Raw genomic sequence first — 15,668 nt, forward strand, 5'->3', positions numbered from 1 at the left:
GAACCATTGGCGCTTTATAAATACTCTATAATGATAATATAATAATACAGCTACAATCACCTCAAGTTAAAAAATACAAAAAATACAATACTGGTTTATTGTACTATTTGAATGCAGCAAAGGGACTGATACCCAAGTATTAGAGGAGATAGGAGGTGCCAAAAATAAGACTGGGTGGATAGGGTGGATCAAATATGTAAATTGGAAGAACTTTAGATAAAATTGGGAGTCACCATACAAGATGGAACAAATGGGAGGAATTCAAAAAGTCAATGCTAGCCTTAGAGGTTATGGGGGATTAACATAGAATAATATGGAAACATTGTTCTTTTATAGGGATTACGATCTCCAGAAATAAACAGGAAACTGCAGGGCAGAAGGGGTCAGGGTTTGGATGGCGGGGGGGTGGAGGGATGAAACGATAAAAGTTTTGATATGCTAAGGTTTTAATGAGTATGTTTGTATTACTTGTATATCTGGAAATTTTATAAATCTTTCAATTTAAAAAAAAAAGAAGCTTACCCAGCACTTATCTACTGCACTTATCGCACGCCTCAATGGCTATACACTTGGAATAGGAGGGATTCTCCTCTTTGCTCTAGGTGTGAAATTCTTAATGGCACATTTATCCATATGCAATAGAAATGCCCCAAATTTGGTAAGATATTGGTCCCATACTATAACCATGATCAACAAGATATGGAGTCTTAATGTACCATTAGATCCCAAGCTTTGTTTATTGGGAGTGTTGGATGAGGAGCTGTATACTCCACATGTCTATATAGCTATCCTTAGAGTGCTGTTTATTGCTCGGAAACTTCTAGCTCAGAAATGGTTATTTCCCACACCTCCTTCCCACATTCAATGTATTAAAGCTGTTAATGATACGCTAATTAGAGACAAACTAGTTTATCAGCATAGAGGATGTGCCCAGAAATTTGCAACATTCTGGGATGTCTGGTTGGGGACACCGGGATTAGCACCAGCACAATTAGTTATGGGTGGAAACCCTTTGTGTCTACTGTGAGTTAATTATTGTGTGTGTGGTATATATGTATGTGTATATGTATATTTAGTGTCTAAACGGATCAATATCTTTGATCAGTTCAGAACTACACCAGCGTTCACCTACGCTTACCTCTAAAATGGTAGCTTGTACAGTCTTTTAAAATGTTGCCTATGGATATTAAAAACGTATGCAGTTTGTTGCTATTGCACGGGGCATGCTCCGTTTTTAAATTATGTCATGTTTTTGGTATCGGTTTACTTGTCATACAATAATCTTTTATATTTTACCAAATAATTGGCCAATATATTGTGTTTTTGTGCATTAAAATTAAAGTTTTTTTTTTTTTAATTTGCTTTTGAAAAATCGCTACGCAGGTACTATGTGACATAAAAAAATTGTAGCACCCACCATTTTATTCACTAGAGTGTCTGCTTTAAAAAAATATATAATGTTTGGGGTTTAAATTAATTTCCTAGCAAAAAATACAGATTTTTTTTTCATGTGAACAAGTGTCAGAAAAGGCTTGATCTTCAGGTGGTTAGAAGAGTGAGTGAAGTGTGGCATGAGCTTCTAATGCTGGGCATAAAATGCCCCCACCCCCCAAAACGACCCCTTTTTGGAAAGTAGACACCCCAAACTATTTGCTGAGAGACATGTTGAATCAATAGAATTTTTTACCACAAGTTTTTGGAAAATGCAACAAAAATTATTTGGTTTTGTTTACAAAAAATTGTCATTTTAAATGATTTACTGCTCACACTTGCCATAGTTGTATGTGGAATTACTCCCCAAAATATATTCTGCTACTTCTCCCGAGTATGGGGGGTACAACATGTGAGAGATGTTTTGGCAGTCTAGCCAAGTACAGGACCCAAAAATCCAATAAGCACTTTCAGGCTTTTAAAAAGCTTAATATCCTCATTACATTTCTTGACTAACTATCACAGTTTTGGAGGCCCTGAAATTCCAGAATAGCACCAAAACTCCCCAAATGACCCTTTTTTGGGAAGTAGACACCCCAAGGAATTTGATAGGAAGCATGGTGAGTATTTTGCAGATTTCGTTTGTTGCCATAAGTTTTTGGAAAATGAAGAAATAAAAACAAACTTTTTTTTTTTCTTTTTTTATATTAAAACCTTGTGCGAAATAATGAGAATTGCAAAATACTCACCATGCCTCTTTTTAAATTCCTTGGGGTGTCTACTTTCCAAAAAGGGGTAATTTGGAGGGATTTGGTGCTATCCTGGCATTTCAGGGCCTCTGAAACTTCTACATATACCTATGGCTTGTGGAAGAAATATATCATTTAAATGACAATTTTCTGTAAAAAAAAACAAAATTGTCATTTTCTAGAGACTTGAAATATAGCTTGATACTGGAGTTGTTTTTTTCAGATACCTCTGGCATTGTCTTCTAATGTTTTTGGGTTCTATCAGTGAATGTTGCTAATCTCTTAGTTGGACTACTTGGAACCTGAAAACTGTAACATAATTCCCAAATTTCAGTGTCCTTCAGTGGAATTTAAAGGAAGTAAGATTTTTGCACTTCCTGGAAAATCTTTTCTTCTGAAAGTCAATTGAGAAACACAGGTCCCGCCCTTCTATTAACCCTATGTGCTGCTTGCTCAGAAAACTGAGGCATGCTGGATGTAGGAGGTGTTATAAGGGAGTTGCTTTTCAGCATTTGGTTTCCACTGTTCAAACCACCTAAATGTGGCAGTATAATATAACAAAATTACTGTGTCCCTCAGTGGACTCAAAAAAAAAAATATTTTTCTGTATGTACAAAACCTTATTTTTTCTGTGCTTGTAGGGTCTTTAAAGAGTAATATTTTGGGAAATATTAAAGTGGTATTAAGGCCAAAGCAAAAAAAGATATACTTATATTGCAGCTTACCAATAATTAGATATGGTAGTTGCATTAGTTTTCTTTTTTTAGTCTTTTTTCCCTCTGTTTTCACGTGATCTGGCCAGTAACACACCTCATGTATTAAAGTGCTCAAACCATGCATGAAGTAGCACAGAGGCACCTTTTGGACAGCAGCATTGTCCGTATCGAGGGAGGGAGTATTGGATAGACTTGTATATTTAAATACACTAACAAATTGAAGACAAGCTTCAGCTCACGCTTTATAAGCAGTTTACTTTTTTTTTTAATTTGGTGACAAAGGTTTTACATAAGTATAAGTGGATTATTGTAAGCACCCGTCAGTGGTAAATGGTTTGTCTGAACTGTGTAACTGATACATCTGCAGAAGACAAGATCACCCAGTGAAAATAAAGCCAAAGTCTTTAAAAAAAAAAAAAAAAAAAAATCACATCCAAGAACTGTTAAGATGCAATATTATACATATTTGCTTTTGGGTTTCACCACTTGCCTACCGGGCACTTATACCCCCTTCCTTACCAGGCCAATTTTCAGCTTTCATTGTCGTCACACTTTGACAATTACATTGTCATGCAACGTTGTACCCATGTGAAATTTATAATTTTTTTTTTTCCTCAAATAGTTTTTTTTTTTTTGGTATTTACTTGCTGCTGGGTGATTAGTTTTTGCGCTATAAAAAAAAAATGCAAAAAATTTTAAAAGTTGTTCTTTGTTTCTATTATAAAATCTTAGAAACAGGTCATTTTTCTCCTTCACTGATGTGCATTGTTGAGGCTGCACTGATAGGCGGCACTAATGGTCACTGATAGGTGGCACTGCTAGGCAGTACTGACTGGCTGTACTGCTAGGCACTTGGGGCCGGCACTGCTGGGCGCGATCATCAGGGCAATGATAATAAGTACTCTGATGATCGGTGCCGATCCCTGCTCTGACAACTGCCAGGTCTCGGCAGTACTTTCTTCACGATCTGATGCCCTGATGGGCACGGATAGGCGGCCCTGATGGGCACGGATAGGCGGCTCTAACTGGCGGCACTTGTGGGCGGCCCTGCTGGGTAAGGTTAGGTGGCACTGACTGGCGGCACTTGTGGGCTGCACTGCTGGGCACTGATCATCAGTCCAATGATCATCAGAGCCCTGATGATCGGTGCCGATCCCTGCTCTGACAACTGCCGTGAAAGCGTGAGGAAAGTAGCTTAGAACCGGCAATTGCATTTCCCGGTGATCAGTGTGTCATTGGACATGGCTGATCACGTGGTAAAAGGCTGCTGTGATTGGCCTTTTACCACATCACCTGATCAGCTGTGTTTATGCTTGCCTGAAAGGAAATTTAATTATGCATAATAATTTTTTCTTATAAGGCCCAATTTACTAAGCCATAACGTGGTGTTTGCCTTATTTGCACTATTTTATACTGTCATTGATAAAAATAGGAATGATCATAGCATAGTGAATTGTGCCTATAATGACTTTTTGACCATTAGCCCCTTCCCAGGGGCTAAATGTATTTTATTTATCTTACAGTACACAGGTCTTCAATCATAACGGATAGGTTGTATGCTACACCTTCAGTTGATTGGACACAAGTGCAGTTTTTTTGCTAGTGTCATCTAGAGATGGATGCATCTCTGTAGGTGAGAAGATATATTTAATTATTTCTTATATCAAGACTATTACTAACTAAACCAAGCCACTGCAGAAGAGGCTGTAAGTTCTCATGGCCATTGCCTCTCCATTTCGTATTGCTGGGACTGTACCTGTGTTTTCCATCAAAGTTGGAGTGGGGCTGGTCTACCACTGCACTGGATGCGCTGCACAGATGCTTAACGTAGGTACGGGGTACAGTGTGGCGTGTTGCTGCCTGGTGCCTTATAGGGTAGTTACCTACATTTTAAACCACCTTGTGAGGGGTGCCGCCATATTGCCCATGCTTTCTTCTCACTTGTGCATGCATAGATCATCTGGGGACTCTTATGAGCATGCAGGGTGCATGTGTGGGACGTCATTTGGAACTCTGGATCTCTGGTCTGGATTTTGGACTGCTTGGATTGGATCTTGGTGTGTATCCATCATAGCAGCTACTGCGCATATGCAATGCTATTTTGAGTATCCTGGCACACAGACCGGCAGCTTTGAAAAGGCTACAGGTTTCTAAATATCTGGACACTCGAGTATTCTGAGCAGAGCAAACTGAGGGGCAAAGCAGTTGCTACACCTGGATGTGTTCAGCAAGCCAAAGATCGCAAAGGTTCACCTACTGGGTACCAGTCACTGTGTGAACTATGTTCCCTATCTAGAAGGACATGCGTACCCCTTAAGGGCAGCATTGAGGACCCTGAGCACAGAGGGGTGATTAAGTCTGGTCCAACCGACATCTAGTCTCTTCCTACATTCCCTGCCTTTGTGCTTTTTTTCAAACCTGATCTGAGGAAGGAGAAAATCCCTTAAACAAGTAATCATGATGGCCAGATTTGGTTTGACATGGTTTGTGTGCTCCCCTAGCCTTCCAGATTGCCCTCACCTGCCCTTGTTCGGGTGGACTCTCGCCAGGTGTAAGACATATCAGCCAGATCTGGGACATGCTACTTTCAGTGGACGCATCATCTTGGTGATCCCAGCGCCTACCATCCACATACCCTTTCCACTGTCCTGAGGCTCCAGGGCTGAGCAACCTACAGTTGAGTCCAGGATCATGTGTCATCCTCCAGCTTCTGGGAATGTGTTTATCCTCTCCACTGGTTTGGTGATGTTATCTGGGCACTCCTAAAAGTCTTACTTTTTAACCCAACATTAAAGTGAATTTTGATTGTAACTATTCCTAGAAATGTGACTCTATGTAATTCCACACTGTTGGGAGCACTCCTTTATTTGTTGTTTTGTGCTTTATCTCACAGTAGACTAAGACACAGGGACTTTTCCTTCTATTTCTTAGTCAGGACCCTCCCAAACATCTGATTCATTTTCTGAGATGCTTTATTCTTGTCTAAGCAAAGAATTATTCTCCCAAATGTCCTCTTATGAAAGTTGAAAGTAATGGTACCTTTTTTGTTTTTCATAAAGTCAGCTAAAAATGCTAGGGCTCTCAGCCCCATGGATTCTTCTCAACCTTCTGACAGAGTCTTCCGACTAGTTGGATTTAAAGGATAAGGATGTAGCCAGGCCAGGGAAAATTCTTCCTTTGACACAGTTTTATCTGTGGAAGGTGGTCTTTCCACCACAGTATTACCACAATTGAGAGATATCATATCAGTTCTTATTGAGAACAGAAGCTAAAATAGCAGTTTCCTTGTATTTGATAAAATTTAGTTCCGCTTTGTTAGACTTTACGATTCTTTAAAGTCCCAAATTTACCAGAAGGAGCTTTTGAAAACAATAAAAGTCGTCCTTTTGTTCTGCACAGAGGATGCAGGATGCATCTATGGCTGAACCAGGCAATTTCTGTGGCTGTAAGTCTTGGTCTGCCAGACCCTTCAAACCTGGTCTTACCTTCTCCTTACAATGAAGGACCACCTCCACTGGGATCAATGGGGGGCCATTTGTTGGTCTTTGCGAACATCTGGTTCCAGGAGATCTTGAATTTCTGGGTAAGTGGATCATATTTCTCTTGGTGCAAGAGAATTTCACAACTGGCTTCCACCTTGTGTTTGGCTGTCAAATATGCATTTTTTCTTCATTGCAGAGTGGACATAATGAATTCTGTGTCCCAAATTAAGGCCAAGGGAGTTGTGATACAGGTACCGTGAAGATGCTTTCTTAAATATCCCAACCTTTCCCTCATACCACTGTTTCCTTCTTTTTGCAGTGGACAGTCCTCTTCAGTTAGATCACCCTGAACCATACTTTTGCTAAATTTTGCCGAGTGGATGTTTTGGTTTGATTGACGCCAGTTTTGGCTGGAAAATTTTACAGACCATATAGGTGAAACTCGAAAAATTAGAATATTTTCTAAAAGTTCATTTATTTCAGTATTGCAACTTAAAAGGTGAAACTAATATGATATGGACTCATTACATGCAAAGCAAGATAGTTCAAGCTGTGATTTGTCATAATTGTGATGATTATTGCTTACAGCTCATGAAAGTGCCAAATCCAAAATCTCAGAAAATTTGAATATTACATGCAATCAATAAAACAAGGATTGTACATAGAGCAATATCGGACCTCTGAAAAGTATAAGCATGCATATGTATTCAGTACTTGGTTTAGGCCCCTTTTGCAGCAATTACTGCCTCAATGTGGCGTGGCACTGCTGAGGTGTTATGGAAGACCAGGATGCTTCAATAGTGGCCTTCAGCTCTTCTGCATTGTTCGGTCTCATGTCTCTCATCTTTCTCTTGGCCATGCCCCATAGATTCTCTATGGGGTTCAGGTCAGGCGAGTTTGCTGGCCAGTCAATCACAGTAATCCCACGGTCATTGAACCAGGTTTTGGTGCTTTTGGCAGTGTGGGCAGGTGCCAAGTCCTGCTGGAAAATGAAGTCCGCATCCCCATAAAGCTCGTCTGCGGAAAGAAGCATGAAGTGCTCCAAAATCTCCTGGGAGACGGCTGCATTGACCCTGGACTTAATGAAGCACAGTGGACCAACACCAGCAGATGACATGTCTCCCCAAATCAACACGGACTGTGGAAACTTCACACTGGACTTCAAGCATCTTGCAGTGTGTGCCTCTCCATTCTTCCTCCATACTCTGGGTCCTTGGTTTCCAAATGTGATGCAAAAGTTGCTCTCATCAGAAAAGAGGACTTTAGACCACTGAGCAACAGACCAGGTCTGTTTTTCTTTAGCCCAGGTAAGACGCTTCTGACGTTGTTTGTTCAGGAGCGGCTTGACAAGAGGAATACAACATTTGAAGCCCATGTCTAGGATCCGTCTGTGTGTGGTGGCTCTTGATGCACTGACTCCAGCCTCAGTCCACTCCTTGTGAAAGTCCCCAACACTTTTGAATGGCCTTTTCCTGACAATCCTCTCCAGGCTGAGGTCATTCCTGCTGCTTGTGCACCTTTTTTCTTCCACACTTTTCCCTTCCACATAACTTTCTATTAATGTGCGTGGATACAGCACTTTGGGAACATCCAACTTCTTTTGCAATTACCTTTTGAGGCTTTCCCTCCTTATGGAGGGTGTCAATGATGGTTTTCTGCACAACTGTCAGGTCAGCAGTCTTTCCCATGATTGTGATTCCTACTGAACCAGACTGAGAGACCATTTAAAGGCTCAAGAACCCTTTGCAGGTGTTATGGCTTAATTAGCTGATTAGCGTGGTACACTTTGAGCCTAGAATATTGCACCTTTTCACAATATTCTAATTTTCTGAGATTGTGGATTTAGGGTTTTCATGAGCTGGAAGCCATAATCATCACAATTATGACAAATCACGGCTTGAACTTTCTTGCTTTGCGTGTAATGAGTCTATCTCATTAGTTTCACCTTTTAAGTTGCATTACTGAAATAAATAAACTTTTGCACGATATTCTAATTTTTTGTTTCACCTGTAGTTTAAAACATGGTTGGCCTTATTAGGCCTTAGGTTTTTCATGAGGGTCTGTTTTTTTTTTTTTTTTTTTTCTCCTATTCGTTACCCTCCCCTTAATTACTGCTTTGGGACATCCTATCCATTATAGTTAAACACCTGTGTCGGATACTGTGCGAGAATTGGATTTTTTACATACCTTTTAAAATCTTTTTGGAGTACAGTTCCCTTTTTTGGTCCTCCATTGCTTGCCAGTAACGAGAGCTTCACAAGGTGGGAGGGATACTATGAGGGAGTGTCTAAAGCTTTTTGTGGCTTAGGCAAGTGTCCAATTGCTTGCTGGTGTAGCATTAACTTATCCACTATGATTACAGACCTGTGTCCTGTTTTTTCTTCTCTTTTAACTAAAGACATACTTTTGCTATACTGTTAAAATGTGTTTTTTTAATTTTTTTTTTTATGTTCAGCGCTTAAGTGAAGGTGCTCTTTCCCCGGACGGGACAGTCTTGGCCACAGCTAGCCACGATGGCTTTGTGAAGTTTTGGCAGATCTATATTGAGGGACTAGATCAACCAAGGTATTTTTTGTTTACATTAAAATGTTTCTAGTATATGTGTGAAATTGTACTGCATTATAATAAGTACGTAAGTGAGCTTCTCCGTGTTCTGTTGCTCCCAACTATACTGTATAATGATAAAGAATAAAAGTGCAGCGCTACACCAATGGTAACTTTAAATAAATATATCATAAAACACATATGACTTGATGTCAGTGGATTAGTAGAATGCCGGTGAGAGTTCATCAAAAGTGCTGAGGTGAAGTGTGCATACAGTCTCTGATATGCCAAAAACCATAAATAGTGACTTTTGTGGTGATAAGAATAGTCAAATAATGCACTAACCAGATAGCGCATGGGGCATTTAAGACCTGCCCCTGGTACTCAGCCACTGTATCACTGGAACAAGGGGGTGTCATCTGTAGGGCCACCACTAGATGTCATCCGTCCGTGGAGGAGATGTCTCGTGGATCCAGGGATGTCACTTGCAGATGTGATCTTGCTATGCACAGCCCCCAGCTACAGGACCTTCAGAGTTACAGGCTCCCCAGAAATAAAGAGCCCGTGGAAAAAGGCCTCAAATAGTGTGATAACGTTTATTAAAGTTGATAAGCAATCAGAAGTAAACTTACAATAAAGGTTCAGCTGCTCGTGAACGGCCAGACCAGAGGTACATGTACAAGAGATAAACAAAGATTGGCACTTCCCTAACGCGTATCGTGTTAATACACATCATCAGAGGGACTGTGCCAATGGTAGGTGTAGTGTTTAAATAATGAAAATGGCGCTAATGCGCACCGCAATGCGGCAGCGCCGTTGCTATGGTTCGCACATGCGCATTGGCAATCGCGACGGCCATGCGCACCGCAATGCGGCAGCGCCGTTGCTATGGTTCGCACATGCGCATTGGTGCCGACGGCGGCCATCTTTTAAAGCCCAAAAAGTATTGTTCCATATAGTCTGATTATATGGACATACAAAGTGCAAGCTTGACAGTAATCTTATTGGGAACAAGATCCTACAATCTGGGAACCAATATAGGGCAAGAGATACTGCTATAATTACACATGGAACATGATTAATGCCCCATTGTAATAGAAATAGCTTATTCAATCATAAAAAATTGCTTATTTCATTATAAAAAGAGAAATTCCGTATATCGCTATAAACCACTCCTTTGGTGAGATTAGGTACATCAAATCACTATAGCAATATAAATACAAATAACTCGTATCTAATGGGAATACAGATAAAGGCAAAATGATGCATAAAATACGTCAAACACATAAAATAAAACCAATATGGTTAAAAAACGATATTATTAAAATCCATCATAAACATGACATAAAATTAATATGTTTAAATTCTAAAACCAGTGTACTTCAGATCATGAATGGTCTATCAGCTAGTATCAATAAAACAATTGATGTCTAATTCCACGTTTAGTCCCTGAGGAGATTGGGACTGGAGGAGATATATCCATTTAGTCTCAAGCATAGAAACTGCTTGTTTTTTGTGGGTCCCTCTCCAATTACTTTTGATGATATCAATACCCACAAATCGCAGGGAATGAGGATTCTTATTGTGTCGCTGGCGGTAGTGCATAGACAAGGAGTGCTCCTTATAACCTTTCTTAATGTTGACTAGATGTTCCCTCAGTCTGTCTCGCAGTCTCCTAGTAGTTCTACCTACATATTGTTTACCACAACTGCATTCCAAAAGGTAGACAACATAGGAGCTGTAGCATGTAATAGTAGACTGAATGTCAAAAGATCTGCCAGTTGAATTTGAACGAAAACTTTTGATCGGGTTCTTGTGAATACCTTTGCAAGTGCATATCATGCATCTGTTGCATGGAAAGAACCCTTTTCTGTTTAGAAAATCAAAACTGAGTTGTTTGGGAGGATTGACAATGTTGGGGGCTAGTCTATTTCTCAGTGAAGGTGCCTTTCTATAAATGATTTCTGGATGCTCTGGTAAAGCTTTACACATTACTGGGTCACTCTTGAGGATGTTACTGTTCTTCCTAATAATTTTGGCAACTTCTTTATATTGCATCGAGAAAGTAGTTGTAAAGGGACAGAATATCTCCTTTTGGGTCTTGTGTTGTGTAGTCAACAGATTGGTCCTGTCCAGACTAGCCACTCTGTCAATCTCCAAATCCAATAGTTGGCTGTCATAGCCCTTTTCTATGAATCTAGTTCTGAGTATGTTAGAAAGTGCAATGTAATCCTGCATATTACCACAGTTCCGCCGTATCCGAAGGAATTGTCCCCTGGGTATGTAGTCTAGCCACCTCGGTAGGTGGCAACTGTCTTTTGGGATGTACCCATTTCTGTCCGTGCTTTTAAAAAAGGTTTTGGTGGTAATCTTAGTCCCATCGTTAATGAGAGTGAGGTCCAGGAAATTGATACTACTGTAGCTATATTCAAAAGTGAGCTTAATGTTCAGGTTGTTATGATTCAAAGTGATAAAGTTCTGTAGTGAGGACTCATCGCCATCCCATAGCAACACAATATCATCTATATAACGTCGATAGAACCGTAAATGCGGCCATTCCATGGAGTATATAACTTCCTCCTCCCATCTAGACATAAAAATATTAGCCAGGCTTGGTGCGAACTTTGCACCCATTGCGACGCCTGTGATCTGCAAGTAATTATTGTCGAACCAAAAATAATTCTGCTTCATTGCGAAGCTTAATAGTTCCAATAAATATTGCTTCTGTATGTGTTGTACATCTATGGTCTCATTTAGATAATATTCCGCTGCCTCTAAACCATCCGCATGGTTAATATTGCTGTAGAGTGAAGCAACGTCCGCCGTAACCAAAAAAGTAGGTTTCTTTATTTTTATGTCCATAATCTCAACCAGGACTTGTTTTGAATCCCTCAAGAAAGATGGAGTATTGCGGACTATTGGCTGTAGGAAAAAATCGATATATTCTCCTACCCGGGAGCATAAGGACCCTATGCCACTCACAATGGGGCAACCTGGAGGATTTAATGGGTCCTTATGAATTTTGGGTAGGCAATAGAGGACCGGAAGCCTGGGTACACTGGGGACAGGAAATCCCACTCTTTTTTTATTTAGTATTCCTGAGTCTGATCCTTTTGTTATTAAAACTTTCAAAGCTTTTTTGTATGATACTAAAGGGTTCCCTGGAAGTTCTGAATAAGTATCCTTGTCTTGGAGGATATTCTGTACTTGAATTAGTCTGATTTATTCATGACCAGAACTCCTCCCCCTTTATCCGCAGGTCTGATGACCAAATCCTTTTCCTCTAATAATTTTTTGGTCATAATGATTGAGGAGAAGAAGATATTTGTAGTCCAAAAAAAAAAAAAAATATCAGAGGAGGGAGACAACTTTGCCTTTTCCATAAATAGAATATCGTGAGAGAGCATTGTCAGCCTAGCACAAAACATGGCAGAATAATCAGACACAAAAAAAACCTGAGAAAAGGAAACTAAAGCAGCCACCACAGGACTGATGAGCTGCAATATATTAATGTTTTGTTAAGATACTCTTTTCATGCCATGTCTAACAGGTTGGGAGTCTAAAACATGGTTTCCTGACACTCCATGGCAGCATACTAATGGATTAGTCCTTCCCTCTCTTCTCCTATAGGACCCCACTCCCATAAATCTTTGCTCTTCGCCAGAGGCTGTGTTCTTTTTTTGTCATCCTATGGACCTAGTGCAACTCTTACCTGGTTCCCACATACAAGATTGTCCGCGACCAAGGCCTGGCAAGCCTCTTAGGGACATGTGATGTGACGCGCTGCTTGTCCGTTCCACAAGTTCCCGGCTAAAGGCGGATGGATGCTGTGCAGAGAGTGGCGAAGCAGGTGACCCCTCATCAATTCAAGCGTTCCTCAGCTAATAGCAAGGTGGAAATGGGCGAGCAGAAGTTGGTGCCTGGAGGAGCTCAGGTCTGTCAATGGTGGGTGAGCAGCAACTTGGGCTCTTTAGCCTGCTAACAGCAGGTGACCATGTAGCGCCCTGAGCCGACGAGATGGTCTCCAAGGCAGACGGTCGTGGCTGTGCGGGGTTGGTAAGCATTGCCCTTGCCCAGTTTGGGTCTCATTTTTTTTTTCGTTTTTTTTCATTTTTCTCTGTTGCTAGTGGGTGCTTGGAGCACAATGTTGTGCTCCCGGCCGCTGCTTTCTGGTCCAGAGCGGGCTCCGGCGTACTACACATGCGTGAGTCGGCCCGGAAAGAGGCTTTGCTCGTGTGGAATACGGCAAGATAGCGGCACTTGTGCATGCGTGTGGGTGCCCCGGGGTTTGGCACATGCGCAATATGGCGGCGGTGACGTCATAGTTTTGGCAGCAAATTTAAACCACTGTCAAAGCTTTTTTCTTTGGGAAATCCTGCAGACTGAATGCGGCAGCATCCCTAAGTGCTGTGGTCCACTGTAAAGGTCAGTAACTGCTCCCTCCTGCCCCCCCCCCCGTAGTCTGCTTGGGATTCTGCATGTCATGTTTTTTCTTTTACAGCTTGGTTGCCCTTCAAACCTGACCCGGCATGGATGTGTCATCGCCTCTTTGTGGCCAGCCCCTGTGCAGTAGGTACGGACAGACGGCTTTAGCCCCTTGATACCCCACTGGCGCTTTTCTGTGGCTTTTAACTATCCCCTGTTCTGTGTCTTTTTATTTTTTGTCCCTCCCTCTCTCAGCCCTTCTAGTTCTGATCTCCACTATACAGCACACAATGACGGAAGTGTGTTCAGGTCTCGACGCCATCACTCGTCCTTTAAATCCGAACACCACAGGTCTCCTTCCGGCTCCAGGCGTCATAGGAGAAGCTCTCGTTTCTCTTGCAGGCATCGTGTTTAAGGGCACTCTGGCCACTCTAATAGGAAAACTTGCTTAGGGTGGGATACTTGGGTTCCTGATGACAGGTCATTATGTGACTCCTGTATGCATGGGCGACAGGCGAGAGAGAGTGCAAGCAGGTGTAGAGGCTTTGGTCAGACGGGTCATTCAAGAGTCCCTGAAAGAAATTGGGACTTAACCGTGCCCGCAACCTATTGGTCGGGGTGTGCACCCCTCCCAAAGATCCCAAAAGGATTGAAGCCTTCACAACCTAGCCACCTGTCAGCCAGAGCCTCAGATAGTGAGGCGGAGAGTGAGGATCCGGATGTGTGTGGGCTTCGATTTCGCTTTGGTCTCACCCTTAGTCAAAGCAGTCAGAGGCCCTGAAGTGAAAAGAAGCTGTGGAGTCTCCCCCTAAACACAGGAAATTCTTCAAACATCTAAGGAAGGAACCACCAAACTCTGTTCTTGGAGGAACTCTGGGAAGTTTTCACCGAGGAGTGGAGCAATATTGATAAGAGTGTCTCCTTGCTGAATAAAGCAGCTTTATCTGTTCAAATCAGAGGACGTTAAACATTTAGAAACACCCCTTCTGGTGGATGCTGCCTTGATGAGGCTAGCGAAGCACGTTACCCTTCCTCTCGAGGATTCGATGTTCTTCAAGGCCAACCTGGAAAGAAGAATCTATTCTTATCTCAAGCAATTCTACATTACGGCTGGGATGACTTGCATCCCGGCGTTTGCCTTAGCGGCCTTGTCTAAAGCTATGGAAGTGCGGTCAGATAACATTGATGCGACCCTCAGAGGAGTTCCGGAAGAAGTGGCCAGGTATTCAGGAGCTGAGGTTGGCATCTGCCTTTCTGGGGAAGGCCTTGATCAACCTTACCCGTCTGCTGGCTCAGGTTATGCTGTCCTCGGTTACAGCCAAGCCTGCGTTGTGGCTTTGGCCCTGGTGGGCTAATCCAGCCTCTAAAGCAAGCATGGTGCAAGATTTGAGGGTTCCTCTGTTTTGGGAACAAACTGGACAGTGCTATATCCCGGGCTACAGGCGGGAAGTGCGGTTTCCTGCCCCAGGATAGGTGTCAGGCTGGCCAGGTCGGGGCATGCCTTTTCCACTTTTGGCATGTGCGGGCAGCTTCAATCCGTGACGCCTGGGCCATCAGCACGGTATTTTTAGGGCATGCTTGGGTGCTCAAGAGCCCACCTCATCTCGTGCTCACCCCTACAGCCCTTCCACATTCTGAAGGAGGGAAATCCTGCTGTCATACGTGGACTCTCTGTTGGCGCAGGGTGCTGTCGTGCTGGGTTCTAGAGGGCGAAGAATTCAGGGCATGTACTTGCCCCCCTTTTTAGTCCAGAAAAGAAATGGGGGCCTGGAGGCCGGTTATAGACCTCACCCATCTAAACTCCTTTATCAGGAAGTCAAGATTCAAGATGTTGAAGCTGTTCACAATTCAACAAGCAATTCAAACAGGCTCCTGTCCATAGATATGAAGGTCGCCTACTTTCATGTGCCCAGATTTTCAGAGATTCTTTCGGTTCTCTGTGGACCATTGGCTTCTCCAGTTTGTGTGTCTCCCTTTTGGGCTTTTTGACGTTGCCTCGGGTGTTTTCAAAAGTCTGGGTGGTGGTCATGGCCCTGATCAAAACCAGAGTCATTTGCCTGCTCCACTACGTAGACGACCTGCTCCTACTATCCCAGGGCATAGGACAGCTACTACAGCACAGGGCCCACGTTATCTCGGCACTTCTTGAGTTCGGCTGGTTGCTGAATATTGAAAAGAGCCAGTTGGGGCCCATGCAGTCTCTAATATTCCTCGGGGCTCATTTTGATACATTTGGTGCCACCATCTCCCTGCCTGTGGAGAAGATTCTGGTGATCCGGAGCTGAATACTACCTGCCCTGTCGTCTTCACACCTTTGGGCC

The 15,668-nt window shown here is 42.4% G+C and overlaps 1 protein-coding gene across 1 annotated transcript in view; it reads left to right on the forward strand.

Annotated features, from left to right (window-relative positions):
• LOC149443196 (enhancer of mRNA-decapping protein 4-like) overlaps positions 1-14,702 on the forward strand; it is a 190,828-nt gene extending 176,126 nt beyond the window's left edge. Inside the window, exons 8-12 of the mRNA XM_089655786.1 lie at positions 8,834-8,943; positions 13,050-13,126; positions 13,424-13,495; positions 13,603-13,698; positions 14,305-14,702. Coding sequence (XP_089511912.1) covers positions 8,834-8,943; positions 13,050-13,126; positions 13,424-13,495; positions 13,603-13,698; positions 14,305-14,702 — 753 coding nt within the window. The remainder of the gene's footprint in view (positions 1-8,833; positions 8,944-13,049; positions 13,127-13,423; positions 13,496-13,602; positions 13,699-14,304) is intronic.
• The last annotated feature ends 966 nt before the right edge of the window (positions 14,703-15,668 follow it).

Source organism: Staurois parvus, unplaced genomic scaffold (assembly GCF_062004578.1).
Source record: "Staurois parvus isolate SC_StPar_1 unplaced genomic scaffold, SC_StPar_1.0 ptg000871l, whole genome shotgun sequence".
NCBI classification, from domain to species: Eukaryota; Metazoa; Chordata; class Amphibia; order Anura; family Ranidae; genus Staurois; species Staurois parvus.